A 26,251-nucleotide genomic window follows, 5' to 3' on the forward strand; every position below is an offset into this window, starting at 1 on the left:
TTAGAAAAATCTTTATCACAGAAAAGAAAGTGGTACAAATGGTTCCAGAATCTAGGATCCTCTTTTGGGTGGTTTAATTTTTCATAAGCATGTTGTAAGTACTGTCTTTAGAGACCCTCTAGAAGCTTGTTTTAGACGTCATGTCAACAGCACCAGGTAGTTCCCACGGTCCAATAGGCTGGGCTACTGGGTTTCGACTCCATGAAGGTGCGAGGGTGATATGCCATCTCATACAAACCGCACTTCAAAGTTTCCCTCTTGGTCTTTCTCTAGACTGGAAGTGCGGGGTGCGGCTCTCTCTCTGGATCCGGAACCTCAGCCATGACCACAGCTCGCAGCCACTCGGTAGCAAGGCCGATGCCGGCTAACCGCAGTGTGCTGTGCTCGCACACAAGAGCTTTGGGTAAGCTGTGGGACCTACGGTGAGGTTATCAAGACACAGCACCACTCTACCCCAAGAAACATCTACACTGTTTGAAACGGCAAGCTAAGAAGTAGTCATTCTCCCGTGCTTCCTCCCCACCGTGTGGGGAGTGGACGAAGGACCTCAGGCCTGGTAGGCAAATGCTCGACTACTGAGCTCTCTCCCGAGCCCCGCCCATATTCATCTGCGACCCCATCCTGCCATTTCAAAGCCCTAAGGCAGATGAACAAGCCGGACTCAGGGATTTATAAATAAATGGAGTAAGGACTGTTTAAGTTCTCAAGTGCGGATGCTTATCTGTGGGTTTGGGGACGCAGATATCTGGGCTGTTGTTTCGTAGCTGGTCTGCTGATGTTTTCCAAGGTCTCTGAGCTCCAGCTACACAGTGATTACGCCCCACACTCCCCTACACTGGACTCCTGCACTTAAGGATGCTTTTGCCAGCTTGCCCTGTCGCCAGGATTTTCCAGGACAAGCTCATTCTACAGCTGAGGTTCATCCCAGATGCGGCTATCTGAGAGGTTCCCTGGATGGCCCACAGTCCCAGTCAGCCAGTCTCTTTCCAGCCTCTCTTCCTACTTTCTGAAATAAGCTTGTGCGCTTGAGAGACACGATTGCTTTCTCGCTGTACCCTCCCTCCGGGCCCACCATCCTCCTGTCAGCACCGTGAGAGAAGGGACAGACTTGTCTTCTCAGCCGTGCTTCGCGGCTCATACTGCCCAGAGGCCATCAGTAACAATAGACCCTGCTTCTTTGCATTTGGGCTTCTAAAAGCTCACAAGGCTGGTGGATATTTCCATAAGTTACAAGATTGTATATAAATTGTTTCTAGTTTCTGGGCTTAGCATGAGAGATCTGTCCTCATCTTTGTGGACTCTCAAAGAAAATGCTCATTCCAGAGCGGGTGCCTGGGCCCGCTGCAGCAGGAACACCTGTGTGCCGGATGACAAGGTACCAAGGGCACAACAGAGACTTAGAGAATGAAGTAAGAGTCTCCTAACAGACTTCAACACCTCAGTCACACCATTCTTTTGAAGTGTGTCCCCACCCCACAGATGACCAGACTAACCAAGACTTTCTGACCTGAGTCCTACTTAAAGTGGGGCCACCTTATTTCCTCTGTAAAGAGCTGCTTTTTGGTTCTGCAGACCACAGTCAACCATTATAGGACAACAGTCTGTAATCTATTGGTCTGGCCAGGGTTGGCTGGTAGAATGACATTTACCCAAGCCCAGAACTAACATCAGAACCCCCATTGGCTCAGATCTATTCTGGTAGAGCACCACCAGCTGTGTGTGTTAGGAGGTGGGTACCATAAAAGCTTTGTAGTTTCTGAGTTAGAGAAGCTTGGATCTGGAGGGGGAATTACATTTGGAGGAAAAGGACCAGGAAAACACAATTTAAAATTTTAGTACATGGAGCTACTTTGAATTGAGTTCATCAAACATGGGCTCTAGAGAAAGAAAGTTCAGCTCAAGTGGGCGTCTACTCTCGATATTGCCATGTTCTGGGAGGAGGGGTGTCTACTCTCGAGCTGAACTTGCTTATTCATACACAGGGCTGTTACTGCAAACGTTCCCTGAATTCTCCCGTGTTGTAAGAGAAACTGATCAACTAGAATGGGTGACTGTCAAACAATTGGTAGGGACAGTCGAGGGTGTGTAGGTGACAGATGCCTAGCCCTTAGCCGGACCGGATAGTGGCCCCCAGACAGAGATGGAATCGCATGCATGCTGTACTTTCATCAGACTCCCAGAGAGACCCAGACACAATCTACAAACACCTTCCACTGCAGCTGGTAATTCCGTCATCAGAGGTCTGGTCCTGCAGGTTAAGGATCACTCTTCTCCATTAACTGGCTTCTCTGCATCTGGGATGATTTCCAGTCATGAAATCTTTACAAAATTCTAATTGTTTGTATCCAATCCTTCCCACCACAGTCAGTTCCTTCATAGTCCAATCAGGCGCAAGAGGCCACAAGGGGGAAAGGGAAGTTGAGGTAAGGGTTGTGGAGAGACACAGCTTAGGGAGAAAAGACCCTCTGATGAGAAGGAAGCTTGGTCTGTCTTAAATTCTGACTAATGTTACCTGGAGCACAAAAGTCATTTTTTTTCAAAATGCAAACCTAAGAAAATTTTCCCATGTGGATGCTAAGCACTCAGCATTAAATTCACAGCCTTGTTTTTGAATTTTGTATGTTGTACAACTCCACTCAAATTCTGTATAATTCTGTGTAATCTACACAGATAATTTACTCAGACATTAATTCATCCATGTAACACACACACTTAAGAGCACCAGGAACGGATTTTAGATGGTGTGGTTCATCAGGCTTCTGTGGACAATAAGATGATCTTTAACATTAATAGATTTTTGTTGACTTTCTCATATGCCCTGTTGGGTGTTCTGGGTTAGGAGAAGGATGAGGGATGGGGCGGAGAGTCACAAACCTGTGCGAGGTGGTAGCTGCTCCTGAAGGTCCTAGGGGTGGCTGCAGATAGGGTGGGGACTGCAGTGGCAAACTTTAAAGCTGTGACAAGGACAGCAAGGCCAGAGGCAGGTAGCACCTTCATTTCCTCTCAGTCTCGTGGTAAATATGTCAGCCCAGGGGGTGGCAGACAGTGCACCCCTGCCCCTGAACCTGCGCTCCTTTTATAGAGTCGCACAGGTCTGGGCCTTGCAAGTGATGATTCATGTCTCAAATGGTAATTACACAGATCGTGTTCTCTCTCTGATGATGGGGTAACAGCCCTGCACAGGGTCAGGGAAGGCTTTATTCCTGTGACTGACCTAGTCACAAAGGAGAGAAATGGTCACATTTTAATGAAGCTCATTAGTTATGTGCACAAATTGGGATGAGCTTGATTGATCTGAATCCCGCCCAACAGAACCATTTGGTTAGTCCTGCTTTCAGATCCTTCTTCCATTCTTATTACAGAAAAGGTAGGGGCCCATGGCTCTCTACTGAGCCTTTACTTGTGGCTGCTGGCAGGCCTAATGACCTGGGTCCCAGGGACCCACATGGCAGAAGCAGAGAAATGGCTCTTCCAAGTGATCCTCTGGATTCTGTATGCATGTCATGGCACCTTCTGCATGCCCCTCTACTGAATACATACATAAAATAAATAAACGCAATTTTGAAAATGAAAAAGTTAAATGGTCAAAATGTATTTGGATTATAATACAATAGAGTTGTCTACACATGGAAGCCAGCCTCCAGCATCCTGTATCTGCATTTCCCACAATGTTTCTCAGGAAAGAGTGATACTGTGGTGGCTCCTGCAGCTGATGGTGGTTCTAAGACACACAAGGTCTCGAGTCGTCAAGGCAACTATACATTAAATCATGGTACCATAGCTAACCGAAGACTTTGCGATGAGATAACCCCAGAGTGTTGTCAAATACGAATTTAAGACGTGTTGCATCTGCTTATGCTGTGGAACATTTGTTTAATGATGTATAGGTGTGTTGCATTCTTTTATACTGCATTTGTTTAACTTTGTGAAACTGTGTTACTTTGCCTGCCTAAATCACGTGATTAGTCTAATAGAGAACTGAATGGCCAATAACTAGGCAGGAGAGGAAAAGAGGCGGGGCTGGCAAGCAGAGAGAATAAATAGGAGGAGAAATCTGGGAAGGGAAAACCGAGGAATAAGAAAAGAGAGAGAGAGGACTTCAGGGGCCAGCAGTCCAGCTACACAGCAGGTCCCAGAGTGAGAAGTGGAGAAAGGTCTAAGCCTGGAGTCAGCTGGCTAGAAATAAGCTGAGCTAAGGCTGGGTGCTCATAAGAAAGAATAAGATTCCATGTATTTATTTGGGAGGTAGGTGGCGGACTCCCAAGGCGCCAAAGAGCTGAAAGAATAAAAGCTACACCAGAGTTATGTCTGTTGACCAAAATATTAGACAAAACCTGCCATTTTCAGTGTATCCTGGTTAGTTTTGAGTCATATTTGTGTGTGTATTCATGTGTGCAGTTACAGCTGCCCATGTGGCGGGGCCTAGAAGATAACCTTTTCTTTTCTTTTTTTTTAAACAAAGCTTCTCACTGTTATGTAAACAATCTTGATGGATTCCAAGAAATTAAAAGTCAGAAAATATGAGGGAGAGAGACTCACATTTTACTTGTGATCAGAATTGACATGAGACAGTGGACAGGTCAAAATATAAAGGAGTCGAACATAAACCTTCTCAGCATGTTCTCTATATTGTCTACCTGCCCTGACTCCTCCCCAGCATGTCCTTCATATTGTCTACCTGCACTGACTCCTCCCCAGCATGTCCTCCATATTGTCTACCTGCACTCACTGACTCCTCCCCAGCATGTCCTCCACAGTCTACCTGCACTGACTCCTCCCCAGCATGTCCTCCACAGTCTACCTGCACTGACTCCTCCCCAGCATGTCCTCCACAGTCTACCTGCACTGACTCCTCCCAAGCATGTCCTCCACAGTCTACCTGCACTGACTCCTCCCCAGCATGTCCTCCACAGTCTACCTGCACTGACTCCTCCCAAGCATGTCCTCCACAGTCTACCTGCACTGACTCCTCCCATGCATGTCCTTCACAGTCTACCTGCACTGACTCCTCCCCAGCATGTCCTCCATATTGTCTACCTGCACTGACTCCTCCCCAGCATGTCCTCCACAGTCTACCTGCACTGACTCCTCCCCAGCATGTCCTCCACAGTCTACCTGCACTGACTCCTCCCCAGCATGTCCTCCACAGTCTACCTGCACTGACTCCTCCCCAGCATGTCCTCCACATTCTGCACTGATTTCCTTATTTTTAACATGATTTAAGGTGTCAACTATTCAGAAAAACAGCTTTTCTAGAGCGTTCCACCACAGGGCTAAGACCATCTCTGGCTTCAGGTCTCTCAAACCAATACGTTTTGCAGGCAAGTAGCTCATGCATGTTTCTCTTTTTTTTTTGCTTAACAAATGTTTCTCGCCCCTCCCTCTTTGGGTGTAGCATCCTTCTGTGGCTTGCCCTGGCATGTACCCTGAACTGAAACCCTTTCCTTAACCTTGAATGAATTCTATTCACTTGTAGATACTTCTCACCCAGAGCTATTTTTATTTTTAATTTTTTGTTTATGTTTTTTACTTTTTAAGCTTTGCTAGTTCAGATCACAATTCTGTCTTGTATGCGCATGATCTATGAGGTTGATTCATCTCTTTTGGCTGTGATATTTTCACATTTAAAATAGGAGGATGATGCCAACTGACAAAGGGAAGCCTTGTCATTGTAGAGATTGTAGCACAGTACAGGGAAAGGTTAGTACATATGATGTCAGCTCTGCTGCTTTTCCTTTGGCTGCCTGGAACCTGGTTGGCTTTTAATAAATGTGTTGGCAAGGGATTGCCTGGAACCCTGGGTCTCTGGTTCTCAAGGTGTGGTTCCTGGACCCACAGCACCACCATCACTGAGAACTATCAAACTTTTAATATATATTTTTGTGTTAATTTAACACATGAATATAGCGTACTTAGATCAAATCCATCCCTTCCCAATTCAGTGCCTCCCAGTCCCCACCACATTTTCCTCCCAACCTCACGTCCTCTACATTCTTTAGTTTTATAACGTACTGCATGCAATGGGTGCTGTCTGTGTGCCTGTGGACATGATGTTTAAGGTGTGTGTGTGTGTGTGTGTGTGTGTGTGTGTGTGTGTGTGGTCATGTGCACGTGTGGTGGCCAGAGAACAACATGTAGGAACCACTGTTCTCTCCTTCCACCATGTGGCTTCCAGGGTTCAACACAGGTCACCAGGCTTAGCGTGGCCAACTTCACTGTAAGACCTTCCTAGCTCTTCAAGCAGTTCTGATGCATGGTAACACTGGAGACCCATTCAACTGGCTGAGTGCGTATAGCCAGGGCGTCTGAGGTAACATAATAATAAAGTGTGAAAATGATCAAGAACATGTCAGCCATAAGAAGTTTTCAGTGCTGCTGCTGCCTCTGGGGCCATGCTTTTTATTTCAAAGTCGTCTGGAAAGTCTTTTGCAAATAACTAACACCAATACCCCTGAGACCACAGAGTATGTAAAAGTCTGGCTTTCATGTTTCGACAAATTCCAGGTCCACTCACAGTGATCTTCCTCTCCTTGTTCATTCTGCTGTCCTTTCCTGAAAGGAAGAGAGAGTGTTAAGCCCAAAGTCTGCATCCCTGAAATATCACCTGAGGCTGAATCCAATGCAAAAGCAAAGAGTCTTTATTATTGTGAGTTAACTTGGATCTCCCTGTCCGACCTGAGCAGCAGCGGCAGCAGCGGCAGCGGCAGAAGAGCAGGAGGGACCCTGAGCCGTGTGGGGACACTGGTTTTTACAGTGGGGAAGGCTTGGGGAACACCAAGGCTTGGACCTGGCTGCCTCCTAAGGGGTGAGGAGGCTGCCCACTTCTGATTAGCTTCCCCTATTGAGGGGGAAGGAGCCCTTGATGTCAGGGGTCATAGAGGTCATTCCCCTATAGTAGAGGTGACTACCTCTCTGGGATGAGGTCAGGAAAGGTCATGACTCTAAACTAGAGGTTACTATTTTCTTACTCAGGGATTGGTCATTATTTCCTGTTCAAGGATTGGTTGGTTGGTTTCACGTCAGAGGCAGAGACGGCTCGGATTTTAAGGTCAGGGTGAATTTCTTTAACAGGCTCTGGCTCTAGGGGCAAACTATGTTCATTTGGCTCTAGGTTCGAGTCGGGGTGTTTTCCTCTGGTTCTGGGTTCAGGGATACAGTGTATCTCTGGTTCTGTGTTCAGAGCCAGGCTTCTCAGGGGTAATGCTAGGGCTGTGAATCCTCTAGAGCCTGGGTCTCTCAATATTGGGACTACACCAGGCCTGCAGCATCTAGGTAACAACCTGTTTGTTAGGTACTTGCATTGTATCGAATGTCTTGGGATGAATAAGACACATCTCACCAGAAAAAAGGAAACATATCAATTAGCCTTGTTCAGTTAACTAAATTAGAAGTTTCTTGACTGTTTGATAATGAAAACAAACCACTTACATTTGTTTAATCAATGAGTGAACATGCAGAGTAATTGTCACCTTTTGCTTTCAGAAAGGTAAACAACATTGCAACAATCGTTTCAAAAACTGGTAAGCCCTTGTGCTTTCCACAGCCCTCCTGATGTTGCTTCACAGCTGCTGCCGAAATGAAAACCCAGTCAGTCTTTGACACCCCCTTACAGTTATTCATGTGTTCTTCCTCTTATTTCCTCCTGACAGCCCCAACAGGAAGGAACGCAGAGAGGCCAGGTGTCTTAGTTTGCTGTTGTCTGCCATGAGAACAGCAGACCAGTGTAGGGGAGGAAAGGCTTTGTTGGGCTTACAGCTTTTAGCCCCATCATGGGGCTAAGGCTTGAGCTCAAAGCTGGGACTCATGGCAGGGGGTGAAACAGACTTCATGGCTTCTCAGTTCCCCCTCTTATAGCCCAGGCCCACAGGCTGGAGGGAGGGTCATTCCCAGTGGACCAACTCACTTCAATCATTTATCAAGAAGAAAACGCTCTGTAGTCAAGCCCACAGGCTGGTCTGGTGGAGACTGTCATCCCAGGTGACTCTAGTCTGTGTCAGGACGACAAAAGCCAACCAGCACACCCGGGCTGTGATGGAGGGGTGATGTTCTGAACTTCTGGGGACAAGAGAGAGAAACAAACGTTCTCATCGCTAGCATGTGAAAATGAAAGGAAAGTGACGTATATAAAGTGATCTCGATACTGTTAAGAGGTTCTGATATCCATTATTTCTACCTCTTGGTATGTGGGAATCGTGCATGTGTATGACGCATGTGTCCTTCAACATTTAGGTGCCTGACGTGTGTGTGTTAGGTTCATGGAAAGGCATGGAGGTTACGGTTGTCTTCCTTAAGTGAAAGGCACAGGTTTGTTATTTAGATAACTCTAGAAACTCGGCAATTATCAACCACTTTCCAGATCTGCTATCAGTGAGTGTTCTGAAGCACCATGCTGTGTAAACCACCTTCAGCTCATGTGAGAGAATCTGTGTCTTTTGGGATTAGAGAATTGTCAAAGAGTTGGAGCCCCAGTTTGGGAGAACCAGCAAGAACAATGACAGACCAGAACTGAAGTGTGAACTGTGGAACCCTTGTCTTGTCTGGTGGACAGTGTCCCAGTACAGTGTGAACTGGTGGGACCCTGGTCTTCTCTGGTGGACAGTGTCCCAGTACAGTGTGAACTGGTGGGACCCTTGTCTTCTATGGAGGATAGTGTACCAGTACAGTGTGAACTGTGGAACCCTTGTCTTCTATGGTGGACAGTGTCCCAGTATAGTGTGAACTGGTGGGACCCTCGTCTTCTATGGTGAACAGTGTCCTAGATACACAGTGTGAACTGCTGGGATGCTTGTTTTCATTGGTGGACAGTGTCCCAGTACACAGTGTGGTCTGGTAGGAACCTTGTCTTCTATGGTGGACAGCCCCAAATCCACAGACAGGTGGCAGCTGATGTCTTGTTTATCATCATTTAACCCTCTTGACCTCTAAAGTCCCACGTGTGATGGTTGTTGATTGGCCCTGGTTTGGATGCTGTGTCCCTGAGCCAGAGGCTGAGAGGAGGACAGCCCTCTGTTTGGCCTCTACCTTGAAGGAAAGACACTTACCATGGAGTCTGTCCATTAAGGGTTTTAAAAGGGCAAGTGACTGTCCCTCACAAGAAAAAACAAATCATAATCAACAATACCAATCCTAGGAAATATTCTGTGACCTTCCCAGTCTGCCTGCATCCAAGTTCTTGCACACAAGGACTCTGAGAGTATTAACACAACCAACGGATGCTAATGCTGGTGATTGTTTATATTTCAGAATTGCTTTTTGTCATGATTTGAAAATACTTCTGAGAAATATTGGGATGGATTGACAAAAATGAGCACAAAATATTTCCTTCTAAAATGTCACTGGCCATTGACCCAACCTTTGATTAAATGACAACGGTGAGGGAAAGAGGAAATAGCACATCACTAATTGTTTAAGTTGATGTAAATCATACTGGTAAATTTTCATGTGCTGTTTAAGCTTACTGAAAGTGGACTTCGGGGGCAAAAAGGCCCGAAGTCTTCTTCCTCCCCTCTGTGCTGGGTCAGGCTGGTTCGCTGGCTTGGCTCCATATGAGGGAAAAGGAGAACACCAAGGAGATGAAGGGTTAGATATGCGGCATCCTAGAGAAACTGATTTCAGAAGAGAAAGCTTTTGCTTACACTGTAATGGGAGGAAGCCAGAAGTTGATCTTCAGGGACAGCTCAGCTGGCCACTCCCGACTGCACTGCCCTGTGGGCTTCACGTGGGCTACTCAGCACTGCTGGACGCTGTGGCTTCGTGTTTTGCTATCTGCCTGTCATATCTTCCGCTACTTGTTACTCCCTCTTCGACTTTTGCTTGCGCCATACTTAACAGACCCGCTATTTCCAAACCCACGGCCAGCTGTCCTAGGTCATGTTGACACTTCCAGGGCAGCGGACAGGCTGAGCCTTCTTTGTCCTTATTTCAGTGCTGCGGAATAAACTCTGAAGACGTCAGGGCTGTGTACACTCTGTTCGCATCAGCAGCTCTCTCCAGCCCACCAGCAACAAACTTCTCACAAACTTCTTCCAGATCCCTTGGTAAATAAACACTACACTGAATACCAGCCTCGAGGAAGGCTTAGCGGGCAAGTGACGTGGCTCAGAGGATAAGGGCTCATGACATGGAGTCTGATGAGCTGAGTTCCATTCCTGGAGACCGTGCAGTAGGAGAAAACTGGCATGCACACACGCATGCACACACGCATGCACACACGCATGCACACACACACAATAAACAAGCAAATAAATGTAAAATTCTGAAAAAAGAGGGAGGTTTAAATTTTTTAGTTAAGAACATAGAATAATAAGGCTGGGTACGAGGAGGAAAGATGGGTTAGGCGTAAGAGCACTTGTTAAGCAAGCGAGAGACCTGAGTTTGAATCTCAGCACCTACAGAAAAGCTGAGACAAGGGAGTTCCAGGGGCTCCCTAGATGACCAGTCTAACTGACATGGGGATGTGTCTTTAGGGTCAGTGAGAGAGTCTTTGTCAGAAAAGATGGGAAAATGAGGTGCAGAGTGATACAGGAAGACATTCAATGTCCTCCTCTGGCACCCACATGTAATACACAGGTGTATACATTCACCATGTACATATGCATGCTTACCACACACATGCACACACACACACATGCACACTGTGGGGGAGGAAGGGGAAGAGACAGAGAGAGAATAACAGGGCTGGGCATGTGGCTTAGAACGACAGAGTGCTTGCCTAGCAAACACGAAGTGTTGGCTTTGATCAGTGTGGAATAAACCAGGTATGGAGGCACACACCAGTACTTTGGAGGTGGGGGCAGGAAGATCTGAAGTTCAAGGTCATAGTCAAAGCCACCTAATGAGTGCAAAGCCAGAGTAGGGTACATGAGACCCTGTCTTTAAAATGAAGAATAATATCACCCAATAACCCGAATTTCTAGGTAAACACATGTTGTAGAATTAGATGGATTAAAAAAAATCAAAGTTCTAAACTGTATTCAAGACCCACAACCAACATCAAAATCAACATGGAAGATCAGCAAATGATCTTCCCTGTTCTGTGAGGATGAGAAGCTCGGAGGCAGCCTGGCAAGGTGTCTAGGAGGCAGTTTCTTTATCATCACTAGGAACAGGAAGAGAAAGAAGAGGGCAGGCCAGCAAGCAGAAGGTCATCTCTGTGTGGCAGAGATTGTGCGTAGCCTTCGACCCAGCAGTCGTAGCGCTGGAAGAACGGCTGGAGCAGGTGCACTCAGGTGTCTGGACCAGGGGCGGCCCAGCCTAGTGTGCATGAGGTGTCCATGCCCGGAACTCAGAAGGGAAGGGAAGGGGAGACAGAAGAAGCAGAATCTTAGATAGAGGAGGAGGCCCCAAGGACGTGACTAAGTGGTCAGCAGCTATCAGCACATCACCCAGCTCCCTTTCTGCTTGTCTGCTCAGGTGTGGCTGTGTGGACAGACACATATGGAGCCTAAACTTTATTCATATACTTAATTGATAATTGATTTATATGATTTATATCACTTATTCATAATAGTTATAATTTATTTATTTTACTTCTAATTTTGAGAAGGGAAGCCACTGAGGTTTTCTTCTCTAGGAATAACATGATAATGAAAATGTTAGTTTGGTTTTTGAGAGAAGATCTCACTATGTAGCTCTGGCTGGCCTGCTCCTCACAGAGATTCAAGTGCCTCAGCCTCTCAAGTGCTGGGGTAGAGATGCGCACACACCTGAGAAAATATTTCTTCTTGTTCACGTGTTCAAAATATTTATCGAGTGTCAATTATGTCTGGACATAAATATGAGACCTGTTTTTGTATCCCAGGCGCTCAGAACTTAGGACATTAGATGCCAGCTGTGGAGAAGACCTTAGCTAACACTGGGATCTTTGTGACAAAGCAGTACCTTTGCGTCCTTCCAATCAACCATGCCAAGAATCGCAGTAAAATTCGATTTGGGCACTACATTCTCCTCTTAGGAATTTTTGCTAAGTTAACAATTAAAAAATGAAGACGTTTGTTTCCTAGTTAGAGTGAGAAGCTGGTCACGGGCCCAGGGAGGGTACGCGGTGATCGCAGCTGCCCCGTGAGGATTGGCAGTCTGTCTTACAGTAAGAAAACGGTTTCTAACTGAAGCGTGGAAAAGGACGTGAGATGATTCTAAATCAGCTGGAAAAGGGGCAGGCAGAGAACATTTGAAGGAAACAGAGCAGCGACAATACCGGACGAGGGTGCTAGGGCCTCGCACCTAACACTTCTGTATTTTCCTTTAGTGTACTCTCCATATTTTTAAAGGAAAATAAGGAAATTTTTTTGTTTGTTCCTCTAGACAGGGTTTCTCAGTGTAGCCTTGAGTGTCCTGGAACTCCCTTTGACCTCGAACTCACAGAGATCCTCCTGCCTCTGCTCTCAGGTGCTGGGATTAAAGGTGTGCGCCACCACCACCTTCTGACTGAAGTAAGCGAATTTCTGAAAGATCATCGAAGTGAATGTTCCACACCTGTGTCAGAAAAAGAAAAGAATAAATTTAAAATTGACTCCGTGGCATAATTGAGCCATTGATTGTTTGCCCATGCCTGATCCATTTACTCAGTCTGAGACTCTGTCTTGTATTCTACCTGCTGGTACCAGGTTCAGGGTCTGGGCACACAGTGAAGGTAATTAAATCTGTCCCTCCCGTAGCATAGATTGTCCAGGGAAAGGTACTGGGATATGACCACGCGGTGGACTAAGCGTGGTTAGTGCCATGTCTAAATGAAGGCAGGAGAGGGAAAGCCTGCCTTTACCCAGGCAACTGATGGTGGGAACGGGGAGGCAAAGGAAGGGTTGGGGATAGGCTGTCTGAAAGACAGACAGGACAGTGGGCGGTGGCTGCAGAAAGTGAGAAAGGAGGAAAGAGACCTGTTGGGGGCATTGCTCACCCTCACATCCAGTGACTGCCACTGGAGTCATTTGCTGGGTGAGCTCTGGCCAAAGGCGGAAGTCAGGAAGGGAAACTCTAGTCCTGGCTGCAGATCCGGTTAGGCTCCGCAGCACGGGGATGGGATACAACGGGAAGGCAAAGAAGGCAGCATAGCAGGGAGCAAGCCTGGGGCAACAGTGGCAGCAGCAAGGGTCCAGTTAAATAACCTTGGGAGGATGGACTGAACAACATCATAGCAGCTTTGTGTTTCCAGAAACTAACAGCCAGTTCTGGGATTGACATGGTGGATGGAGTCTGTATTTACAGAAAGGGTACTGGGCGGAGCCCACAGCCTGGGAGTTCTGGGATTGACATGGTGGATGGAGTCTGTATTTACAGAAAGGGTGCTGGGCGGAGCCCGCAGTCTGGGAGTTCTGGGATTGACATGGTGGATGGAGTCTGTATTTACAGAAAGGGTACTGGGCAGAGCCCACAGCCTGGACTGGAAGAGAACAGGATGAAGACCAGGGCAACTGAGTGATGGGAAGTTGGGAGAGAGGAGCGGTCAGATGCTAACAGTGATATTTTTCTTAGATCATGAATGGAGGGGCCCAAATGGTCAGTCCAGCTAGCACTTTGTTCTGGTGGAAGCCTTGTGTGATGCAGCAATCACCTATGTGAGTGCTTAGTTCTGGGTAGGAACTGCTCTGATAGCTGCCTGTGAAGAGCACACCATGTCGGAAGTCTGATTAGAGTGCACTCCCCAGTTGCCCAAACATTTAGTGAGTCGGCTCAAATTATAGACCTATTTCAGTATGAGAATCAGCAATTTCTGGAAGTTGGTGGTTTGCTCTCCAGCTTCTTTTGAAAGTGTCCCCTGGCTCCCAGTCTAAACATTGTGAAGCATCTGAATCTGATATCCCCTCAGTGTGGTGATGAGGTGTGTCCCTCCATAATTCTCATGTTGAAACTTTCAGGTGACATTGTCAGGACACAGGGACTTTGGTCATGAGGGCAGAGCCATTGTGAATGGCATTAGAGACCTTATAAAAGGTCTCTTCTTCCCCAGAGAGAAGCCTTTCCTCCTCTACCAGGTGAGGATATATTGGAAAGCTGCAGTCTTTGAATCAAGAAAGGCCACTTGATCTTAGACTTACTGGGTCCAGACTGTAAGAAGTGGCTTTCTGTTGTTGATAAACCACTCAGATTATGGTATTTTGTTATAGCATACTGAATAGACAGAATGAATGAACTCATGGTGCCAAGTAGGAAGGCGGGCATTTAAACACACCTAAGGGACTCACACCAACTCATCAGAGCTACCCCGGTTCAATCTGGGACACTTTGAGAATCAACATATATAAGAATATAGGGTTGCAGTTCACTGAATAAAGTATTAACTTATGAACATGCAGTTACAGACAGACAAACGGAGAGGACAGACAGCCTCGAAGATAGCAGAAGTCCAGTGAGTCTGTAGAAAATGATGGTTTCAGAAAATAAGAATTAAGAAACCATCCTAGTAATAGTTGAGTCAGAGAAATGCTAAAATTAGCAGGTACAAGTGGGAGAAAAGGGATTTACGTAGTTACAAAGCATCATTTCACAGATACATGAATTACTAAGGAATAAATAGGCCATGTGGCACGCGATGTGCTGGAAAAAGAAAAAATTAGACCAAACTTTTTTTTTTTGTCATTTCCTGTACTAAAATGCAAAAGCCATGCTTAATCCTGAGATTGTGGCGCATAAATCCAAAGCAAGGCACATTCTACAGAGTAACTGGGCTGTGGTTTTAAAATTATCAAGGTCAAGAATGGAGAATGGAGAACTGTATGAGTTTGCAAATTCTCAGGAGAAATTTCAGTGCGTCAGAAATACAATTTTTTGCAGATGTCATCCAGGTCTGGGATGTGAAATAATGGATCCGCTGCTATGTGGATTTGTAAATATCTAAACATATTAGCTTAGGTAATAAAAATAAGCAAGGGATGAATATGTTTTAAAAATTAGTGTGTGGGTGCATGTTTGTGTGCAGACGTATGTATATGTGTGTATACATATGTGTGTGCATACGTATGTGTATGTTGGGATAAATCCTCTAGTGCACGGTGGCAGCACCTAGACATTATACAACAGTGTTGACTCCATCTACACAGTCTATGATGTAGGCCTGGGACTCGAGTAACGCTGGATAAGAGTAAAGGCTCCCTTCTCAAGACTTCTTCAGGCTCCTGAAGGTTAGAAGGAAGCCAAAAGGACACACGCGCAGCCCTTCCACTGAGCTCCAGGAAGCACAACACTAATAGCAAAATCCTTCCATCAGCAGCTAGCTGGGCAGAGTTCCAGGAGCTATCCATGGACTTAAAATAAAACCTCGTGGGGCAAGAACACTGTGAGTGGGACAGAAGGGAGCTGGGTCAAAAGATGGTTTCTGTGGGGGACACCAGAACCCCATGCATTTTTACACTGTAAACAAGGCTGAATTAAAGCACAAGGGGCTTAAATGTCTCCCATTGGTAGAGTGCTTATGTAGCACCCTTGAAACCACGCTGTCAATTCCTAGCACTGAGTAACATAGGCATGGTGGAGCACCTGTTCTCCCAGCTCTTAGGAGGTAGAGGTAGGAGGAGCAGAGGTTCAGGGTCACTCTCCCCTTTACAGCAAGACTAGCCTGGGCTTCATGAGCCTCTATCTCAACCAACCAATCAATTAAACAACCAACAAACAAAAATAATAATTCTGGACATAATTTGAGACTCACCTTTTAGTTTCACTAATTATTCAGTAATGCCTTTGATTGAATTTACTATTTCTGCTCAGAAAAGTAAAAAACAGATTTTCATGTAAGCAGAGATTACTCATTCGTTTCCTGGCTACCCAGACACAAATAATCACACAGACGCTACATTAACTGCAACACTGCTTGGTCAATAGCCTAGGTGTATTCCTAGCTAATTCTTACATCTTTACCTACTCCCACTTCTATTAATCAGTGTGTTGCCACAAGGCTGTGGTTTGCTGGTGGTGGTAAGGTTCTGTAGTCCTTCTCCTTGAGCAACTACATGGTCTCTCTCTGACACTGCCTCTTCTCTGTTCAAATTTCCCACCTGGCTTTATTCTGCTAAGCCATTGGCTGAAACAGCTTCTTTATTAACCAATAAAACATATTCACAGCACACAGAGGGGAATCCCACATTATCTCCCCTTTTCTATCTAAATAAAAAGGAAGGTTTTAATTTTAACACAGTAACATTACGTATAACAAAGGTATTAAGTGAGAATTACAAGTACAATATTTATATCTAATTTATCTTTGATCACAACTAAGGAAAACTATAACTATCTAATATTCAACTCTTCAAAGACCCCAGAAGGATATATTACCTAAGTAAACAGGAAGTGCATTGTCAGCAACTTCCAAAGATCTAGAATTGACAGAGACATCTCGCTGACTGGACAGTCACACAAAGTTCTGTAACATTGGGACATCCATCTTCAGCCTACAGGCCCACAGTATGCAGCAGACTTTTCCATCAAGCAGGAAATTTGAAGATTCATTCTGCCTTATAATGATAAAGTTCATCAGTTGCCTTCTTCTGTGTCCTGCATAGTGTCTGGCAGTTGTCTGTGAAGCAGGAACCCTGAAGGACTGTCTCACCTTCTTTAGGCAGCTGTCATTTCTCTGTGGGTCCTGCATGTCCAGTTCACACATCATACCATCAAGCAGTCCAGGCAAGAGCAGTTTCTTGTCCAAATGACCAGCCTTGTCACATTGAAGGCAAATTCCATAACAAGTTTTTTTCAATGCCCATCAACCTCTCCAAAGAAATTGGTGCTGCCAGAAGCAGACATGTCTCACTGTAGAGAAAAATCTAATTTCTTAAAACATTTTAAATGGCATATTCTTTAGCTCTTTGAAAGATTTGAAGAATACCTATCCATCCGAAATATACCTCTGTACATATAGAGAACCTAACTAACATGATCACAAGTTTGATTATTATAGATGACTATCTATTAATCCATATTTCTAATGATACATTATATTTTTAAATGAGTTACATGAACATAATACCTTAAACAAGAGCAAAATACATATACACAGTGTAACAAAATCAACCTTAAATTTGTGTCAATACAAAGTATTCATCGCTATATTATATTCCCTTTATTTTTTTTTTAGAAATTGACTGTGACCATTATTATAACCAACCATTTTAATATGAAAGTAAACAATTATAAACAATCGTTTTAGGAATTTGGGTGTTGTTTTTTCCAAACTACTTCCTGATGTTTATTGGGTAAAGTGATTTTTTTATTATTTATTTATTTATTAAAAATTTCCACCTCCTCCCCACCTCCCATTTCCCTCACACTCCCCCACTCCCCCTTCCCCTCCTTCTCCAGTCCTAAGACCAATCAGGGTTTCCTGCCCTGTGGGAAGTCCAAGGTCCTCCACCCTTCATCCAGGTCTAGGAAGGTGAGTATCCAAACAAACCAGGCTCCCACAAAGCCAGTCCATGCAGTAGAATCAAAACCCAGTGCCATTGCCCTTGGCTTCTCAGTCAGCCCTCATTGATGGCCACATTCAGAGAGTCCGGTTTGATCACATGCTCCATAAGTCCCAGTTCAGCTGGCCTTGGTGTAAGGGGAGATTGGGTAAAGTATTTTTAGGGTTCACAGAGACCTTTCAGGAGGGTCTTGTCCCAACAAACCACATTAGCCTGGAAGGAATCCGCATGTTCCCATGCTCTATGGAAACAAAAGCATATCTTTTCCAAAGAAACATTTCCTTAGATCCAAATTTTGAAGTCAAGATACCTTTATGTTGGTTTATTTTAGCAGCACCCAGAATCAAATATCTCTCTGCAGTCAAAAAAATTCTAAGAAAATGCAATGATATACATAATCCAGACTCTCTGTTGATGTGAAAGTCCTTCTGTATATGTGTTGCTTTTATTGGTTAATGAATAAAGAAACAAAGGAAATCAGGACCATGAGGGGTTAGTCCACCCACTGAAACAGTGTAACTGATCTAAGGGGAGCTCACCAAGGCCAGCTGGACTTTTTAAGCACACTATGACCCCTTCACAGGTTTGTTTTTGCCTGAATCTGTCTTTATTGCATATCTGTAATCATTTTCTCACCAGGAGTGCATTTTTTTTAATGCTAAGCAGGTATGGCTAGGATCAACTCCATGGCCCTGCCTGCTTGCTCCTCCCAGTCCAATATGGTAGAGACATGGTCACTGCCTCTGTGAGCCATGTTCATCGTCCCAACTCCAGGGACACAGTGAGTTTATGTCACCATTAAGCAATTTGTAACATGTTGCTCATAAACTCCACTTAAGTGCAGGACCTCCTGAAAGAGCCAGATTTCCTGCTGCCAGCATGAACCAGGAAGCCCTCTCTTAAAGAAGCTGTTCCTCTGCTCACCACCAACAAACAGCAAATCTGAAAAAAAATATGGCTACCAAGAAGTCATGCTTAACTGTGTTCTTTTACGTCTAGAATCCCTTCTCAAGCTCTCTCAGGTTTTATGTAGATGTAGTGGCCCCTCATTGGCACCATTTGTAAGCAGAGACTGCTCACTCATTTCCCAGCTGCCCAGACCCAAATAATCACACAGAAGCTGTATTATTTACAACAAGCCAATAGCTTAAGCGTATTCCTAGCTAATTCTTATATCTCAAATTAACCCATTTCTTTTAATCTTGTGTGTCACAAGCCACACCAAGAGGCTGTGGCTTGCTGGTGGTAAGGTTCTGGCATCCTTCTCCTTCAGCAACTACTTGGCGTCTCCCTGACTTCACCTATTCTCTCTCTATATCTCTGTTTGGATTTCCCACCTGGCTTTATTCTGCTAAGTCATTGGCTGAAGCAGTTTCTTTATTAACCAATGGTAGTAAAACATATTCACAGCATACAGAGGGGAATCCCACATCATTTTTGACATTGAATTCTGGGAAAGCAATATTTCAAAATCTTAAAATTCAGATACTGAATTTCAGTAGAATTGAGAAGTCAGCCAAGTATAGTGGCTTTCACTTTTAACTCCAACACTTGGGAGATGTAGGCTAGGAGACCAAGAGTTCAAGGACATTCTGGGCCACACGAGACCACATGTGGCGCGTCCCTTGACCAGCAAGGAAGAACGACCACGAAGTCGAGGATCCTTCTCAAATCACACTTTATTGGAGCCTCTTGGTTGAAGGGAGAGCGGGAAGCGAGAGAGAGCAGGAAGTGAGAGAGAACGAGAAGTGAAAGAGAACAAGAAGAGAGAGAGAGAGAGCGAGAGAGAGAGCGAGAAAGCCAAGCGACATCTGCTTATATAGGTTGAAGGAACTCGAGTACTGTCCTGATTGGTGAATACCAGTCTGCTGATGCCTGAAGCCTTGGGATTGGGCAGTGACAAGGCTCAATTGCGCATGTACAAGCAAAGGGCGCTCAGCCCCACGCAGCAATACCAAAGAAGGATTTGTTTACCTCCAAGCTGCAGGACTGCCAGCGCCATCTTGTAATGGCAATAACCGGACGGCTCCTTACAACCACATTTCAAACAAACAGAAAGTCAGGCAACATAAATATTTGCATTTCTAGGGAAGTGTATTCTGATGATGAATAAGGTACAGTGTGGATATAATGGTTTAAAAGTAGCGTATTTAACCAAAACCTAGTTGTCTCATACCCTGTAATCATAGCCATTCATGGATGGACCATGAGAAAGCCATGGAAATTCTTACCCATTATTCCATGTAAACAAAAATGTGCTTGCTATTCATTGAGATTCTTACACAGTTTTAATTTTTATGAAAATAGAACATTACATATTCCAATTCTATAATCAGAAAGCAAACATATCAGTAAATCTCAGCTAAAACTTTACTTTTTGCATTGCAGCCTGTTTATTTTTCCTAATAATTTAGAACAAAAGTAAAGAAAAGTATTCGCTAGAACCTAAACTAAGGTAATATTCTATTTAGGATAGAAATTATTGGTCCTTGGGGTGTAAGTAATGTTTTTATAGCAGTGATCTGAGCAACCTCTTTCTAGAGTGTGTGTATGATGACTTAAGTAGATCAAGCTACCAATCTCTTGGATTACTTATATTCACAAGGGAAGAAGACACCATAGCCATGCAATGTCAGGTAAGTCGTTTGGCCCTTTTAAACCTTAGTTTCTTCCTTTATGAAATGAGGATGCTAAAATATACTCCACTGAGTCATGTGAACTCTGTGAGAATGTGTGTGAAAATGCCTAGCATATAGTTTAGAGCACAGAAAGAAACGGAGGGATTATTCTGATTATTGCATAAAACTATGATCATATAACATAAAATTATAGGTTAGCATCATATTAATTATTACAACCACAAAGTGTACATCATCTATGAAGCCTCTCCCTCTTGACCAACTAGGCTGAGATCTAGAAGAAGTTTGCAGCTCTTCCTAACAGTGTGTGCTGCCTTCTCCCTCAGGCTTGTCCTTTTCCATCTTTATCATTCTGAACTTCTCCTCTGCCCAGCACCCAACCATTCCCATCAAAAGGGCCTCCTGGGGTCTCCTTCCTTCTTCCCTGTCTTTCTTCTTTGGGCCCATCTGTCCTTCTCCTTCCCTTCTTGTTGGGTCACTTGCATCCCCAAAAGAAACAGACACCATGCCCATGCAATCTCACGTTTCACTCATTTCAGACCCCTCGCACCCACAGGACAATGTAAACCACAGGCAGCAGTCAACAGATACTCATTCTAGCAAAGAACCGATAGCAGTAGTAAAAATACTGACTGGGAAGCAAAGCCTTATTTTGCAATAGTAAGTATTTGCTGCCGCACCTCCCCCAACAGAAAACCCTAGGATTTTTTGGAAAATACTAGTTTGCAGCTTCAAGCTGTTTAGATGAAAAATACAAGCAACATCAGCAAAAGGGATGAAGCAGGCACTTTTAGAGAGGATAATTATACGTGAGGCTCCTTTTATTATAGCTCTGCAGGTTTAATCATGCTCTCGATCCCACAAATGTCATAGAATCAGGACTGAAAAGGGCTCAGATGCCTTTCAGTCACGGTGGCTGAGGAGGGAGACCTGAAGCCTTTGCAAACCCGTGTTAACCCTGAAGTTTTCTTTCAATAGACCCAAGAAAGAAAGGACACATACAGTCTTTTTTTTTTTTAAATCAAAATACATATAAGTCTATTTGTAGCTATGGCTCAACAATCTAGTGGGTCTGTCTCTTTTCCTTTTCTTTCCCTTTTGGGATTTTTTTTTCTCTCCATTCTCTTTTAAAAACAGCACTTTTGACTGTTTACCTTTGTATTAGGCAGACCCACTCATAGACCTATCCCTCTGTGTGTGTGTGTGTGGCATTTGTTAGTGTGTGAGTGTGTAGTGTATGTGTGTGTATAAGTATGTTTATGTGTGTGCACATATGTGGGTGTGGTGTCTGTTAGTGTGTGAATGTGTAGTGTTTGTGTGTGTAAGTATGCTTGAGTGTGCACATGTGTGGGTGTTGTGTCTGTTAGTGTGTGAGTGTGTAGTGTTTGTGTGTGTAAGTATGCTTGAGTGTGCACATGTGTGGGTGTTGTGTCTGTTAGTGTGTGAGTGTGTAGTGTATGTGTGTGTAAGTATGTTCATGTGTGTGCACAAGTGTGGGTGTGGATCCTTTTGTGTGGAGGTTACTAATTCAGGCATTATTACCCAGGAACCATTCACCTGGATGTTTTTTGTTTGTTGGTTTAAGAAAACAGTTTATTAAGTTTAGTGCAACAGCAGTCTGGGCCCATTAGAGTAATGCTTGTAGACCACCTTACGTTTTTCTTTTTTTTTGAGACAGGTACTCACCCACTGTGCAGTTTTGGCTGGCCAGGAACTTGCTGTGTAGACCAGGCTAGCCTCAAGTTCAGAATCGGTTGCCAACCTCTGTTTTTAGGGTGCTGGGATTAAAGGAGGGTGCCACCACATTCTGCTAGTCCACCTGGATTCTATTTATTTATTTATTATTTTTGTGAAATATGAGTTTTCTGGGGCTCCTAGTGGACTAGGTTGTCTGTCTATTTACTGAGCCCCAGGGGTCCTCCTGCCCTCACCTCTCTCCACTGCTGGGTTTGCAAGTTTATGCCTCCGTGCCTGGCTTTTACCGGGTACGGGCATTGAACCCACGCACTGTGCTTGGACACACTGCGCTTGCTTATCTCTCCAGCTGAGCACGAACGTGCAGGCTGTGGGCGGGACTTGCTCTTGTCCAGAACGTTAGCAAGTGTAATGCTTCCGTCCGTAGCCCGCTTGTCCGAGAGTGGGCTTTCCCATCACTCCGGGCGAGTTCTCACTTCTTTCGCCAGAGTGAGTGTTTTCCGGAAACAGCCCGCACACACTTTGTGTTCCTCCTCTTTCGCCCTCTGTTCAGGCCAGCACCATCATCTAAGGTTAGACCCAGAACTGATTATAGGGTTCTAAAAAAAGTAAGGCCAGTCCGGATTGCAGCACTGAGGGGTTGTTTGTAACTCAGTGCCCAAGGCGGCCAGGTGCCACAGTTTGCTGTGCAACCTGTGTTTTGTCACTGTTCCGAGCATTGCCAGCAGGATTGTTTTGAAATCCTTGTCTTCCTTCTTATTTTTAGATTTCTACTTCAGCCATTTTGTTCTGCTTGTGGCTGTTCTTTTGTTCTAGATTCTTTAGGGCTGAAAGACTCAGGGCCTTAGGATAGTATATGTTTGTGGTGGCTTCTCACTGTTTCTCGCTGGTCAGTTTGCCAATTCTGATCATTTGGGGAGGGTTTCTGCCTTCTGTCACCTTAAGGACTTTTGATAATTGTGACAGAAGAACCCTCTGAGGGCATTAGATGACTCAGCAGGGCGGCTCTTCAGAGGGGCAGCCTTTACTCAGCATCCCAAAGCCAGAGCAGAAAATGCGGATAAGGGAGGGAAAGGGCTCCAGGACAAAGGAGTATGCGCAAAGCCTGGAGGAGGAGAGGCTGTGTTTGAGTTTGGCTAAGCGAGGAGGAAGCAGGTAGAGATTTTGTGTGTTAGTGTTGTAACAAAATACCTGAGCAAAGCAACTGAAGGGAAGACAGATTTCTCTTGGCTCTGGGTTTGAGGATGCAGTCCGTGTGGTGAGGAGGGAATGGCAGCAGGGTGTGAGGTAGCTGGCCACACCACACTAGCCCAGCAGCTTGTGTTCAGCTTGCTTTCAGTCTAGAACACAGTTCACAGTGATGCTGCACACAGAGCTGCAAACTCACAGGCCTTCCTCCCTGTCTCACCTCTCAAAAGCTCGGCACAGCCAGGCCAGAGGCGAATCTCCCAGGTGACTCCAAGTCCAGTGAAGTCAAGAGTGACCTCACAGCCTATAATATTCAAAAAGTTACTTTGTTTTACTTTGTTCTTTTAAATTTAGTTTATCCTGTGGCAATTTCATACAATATATAATATATTCTGGTTCCACTCAACACCTGGTGCTCTCTTCCTCTCTTCCCTGATAATGAGAACTCAAGTATTTCAGGAAAAAGTGTCTGACACTATTGTTAGTGTTTACGTTAGCCTGGTGTGGAAGTTAGAGGACCTGGGATTCCAGTGGCTGGCTGTAGAGATAAGCCAATAGAGATGACGGGGCCTGACCTAAAGCGGGGAGAATGGGCGAGCATGAACCCATTAGATGGAATACCCTCGGCTCATTGTCAGAGTAGAGCAAGAGATGGAAGCAATGGGGCGCTCGGCCCTAGGCTTTCTGACTCACAGGCTGCTGCAGAACGAGGACCGGCTAGAAGACTGGCTTTCCAGAGTTTGTTGGTGTTGCCGTGTGTCGCCTGGCATCTACCAGCTTTTCTGTAGGAGAGCAGGGGATTCCTCAGTCTCAGCACAGACCAGACACACTCTATTGTGACCCAAATGTGACTGGTATGTGACCCGCATGTGATCAGTGCCTGCTTTGTATGGGTGATAACTTGTGTCTGTATGGAGGAGAATCAGAGTCTGAGGATGCAGTGTGAGACTAGCCTGGATTACACAGTGGAACTCTGTCCAAAGCACAACAAAAAGAAAACCCAACACAAAACAAAATGGAAACTAAAATGAATCAACTAATAAATCAACTGTCAGCCAAACAGCTAATAAAACAAAACAACGCAGAAACAATAAAGAGAGGTATTGAAAACGCATTATATAAGGCATAATTCAGGGAAGGAGACTTTTAAGGGTGAAAGGACTTGTGTTGGAGCACACAGTAGGTTTCTCAGACTCGGTATCTGCCCAGTCAGATGTTTCCAGAGGCAGCTGAGCCGCAAGCACAGTCGGTTCCCACTCAGGGAAGCCCACATTGCCGCGAGCACAAGGCACAGTCGGTTCCCACTCATGGAAGCCCACATTGCCGTGCACACTCGCAATCTTTTTAACAGCATAGCACAGCACTGACCTATCATTTATTAAGTATACCGGGCGCTAAATAAACTACAGACTTCAATCTTTCAAGCTGGGCCTCACTAACCACTTGGCTGACAGGCAATACGCTTGGAGAAACGGCGTGGCCTGCTGCCCCCAGCTGCTGAGTGGCAGGACTTGAATTGAATTTTGGATGTCTTATAGGTTACACGCTCAATTTATCGCTGTTGTTCAACTACTGTGGACACCTCAGTGTTTCTAATCACCAGTGAAATTTTAGTCCATTTGGTAGAATGTGGTTTGGCAGGTATTGCTTTTTTATTGTTATTTTTTTGTGTAGTTATTTCCCTTTTATTAAGTCCTTTCGATCTGATGGAGACATCCCATTTAGAGCTGTGTGTTCCAAGGTCCTCCCTCTCTGTGGTACAAAACATTTGGCTGTGGGTCTCTATTCCCACCTGCTGCAGGAGGAAGCTTATCTGATAATGGTTGAATAAGGCGATCGATGTGTATAGCAGAATGTCATTAGGGATCATTTTGTTGTTGTTTTTTAAAAACCAGAAAAAAAAACAGTAGTATTTGATTTTACCCTAGGACCCTGGCCTAGCTAGTCTCTGATTTGAAGCAGGGTCAGCTATGGGCTGTTTCATGGAGTGGCCCTAATTAAATTAGACACAGGTTGGTTACTCTCATGAGGTTTGTGCCACTATTACCCTACCATACATGCAGGCAGAAGACTCTTGTGGATCAAAGATTTTGTAGTTGTATCAGTGTTTACGTATTTTTTCTGGTAGCCTTCATCAGGAATTTCTGATCTCCATAGTTCTAACTCTGTTCATGGTGTGTCTGTGTGTGTGTGCGTGCACATGCATGTGTGTGCATCTGTGCTTCTCTGTTCTCTGTGTGTCTGTGTGTACATGTGTTTGTCTGCATGCAATATATTTGTGTGTATGTCTCTCTTTCTCAGTGTGAGCAATATATAGTTCTTTTTAATCCATGAAATCCACGTAAATCATTTGCATGTGTGGAGTTTAGTAGTGATGGAAGCACAATTATTTTTCTTATGAAACTGTTCTGTACCTCTTAGAAAAACCCGTGTGTTTGTGTAACTGGAAGATAAATTCCCACCACCTATTTTGCTGATACTCTTGAAATATAAGTAAAGGGTATATAGATTCCTAACCTTATATTAACCAAGTACCAAGGTGAATGAACATGCAGACAGCCTTTCTTCAATCTTCTGGATGGCATCTTTGCCATGTTATCTCTAAGGTGCTTGAATCTTTGCTTGTAAGGTATATTTTAAAATGGAAACATGATTATTATATCTCATTTTCTGTCTCTCTCACTTCAGGCCCTCTAGTTAAAGTAAGGGTTCAGGTACTTACTTCTATTGAAATTGTAAATTCCAATTCTTTTTTCCCTTTCTTATTTTAATGCAAATAGAACCTATTACAATATAGTGCAGTTGTCTTATTTTTCTCAAAGTACCTGAATATTAGAAGCAGTGAATTTGAATGGGGTGTAAGGGTTCTTTGTGAGCACTATAATTTTTTTCTTTATGCTTTTCTGTATTTTGTAATTATAACGATCTTTCTGATGACAGGCTTTTTGAGATGGAGATGGATGAAACAGAGCACGTGCCAAGTTACATGTCAATCTTTACTACGACATTATTCAAACATATGTAGAACAAAATACAAAGTTGAAGCCAAAGCAAGTGTGTTCAGGGCTAGTAAGGTGGATCAGCATTAAAATGTTTGATGCAAAGCCTGGTGAACTGAGTTCCATCCCAGGGACCAGATACTGGTGTGCACATGTACATCACACACCCATAGATAAAGAGATTAAAGCGATTTAAGAGATTAAAGCACCTTGGCCTTGAAGAGAGCTAGATGCTGGGTCACTTCCAGCAACCGTTGCTACTCTTTATCCGGTGATATGGAAACGCCTGCAGTGGGAATAGGAGGCTCAATCAGAAACTCGAGCTGTCCCTACTTCCCAG

At 44.6% G+C, this 26,251-nt stretch overlaps 1 protein-coding gene across 1 annotated transcript in view; it reads right to left on the reverse strand.

Moving 5' to 3' along the window:
* Nucleotides 1-2,997, reverse strand: part of Mmp20 (matrix metallopeptidase 20) — a 44,036-nt gene extending 41,039 nt beyond the window's left edge. Inside the window, exon 1 of the mRNA XM_048433208.3 lies at nt 2,875-2,997. Within this exon, the coding sequence (XP_048289165.3) occupies nt 2,875-2,997 (123 nt within the window). The remainder of the gene's footprint in view (nt 1-2,874) is intronic.
* Between the last annotated feature and the right edge of the window lie 23,254 nt (nt 2,998-26,251).

The sequence above is a fragment of the Myodes glareolus genome, chromosome 4 (genome assembly GCF_982192425.1).
Source record: "Myodes glareolus chromosome 4, mMyoGla1.1, whole genome shotgun sequence".
Taxonomy (NCBI): domain Eukaryota; kingdom Metazoa; phylum Chordata; class Mammalia; order Rodentia; family Cricetidae; genus Myodes; species Myodes glareolus.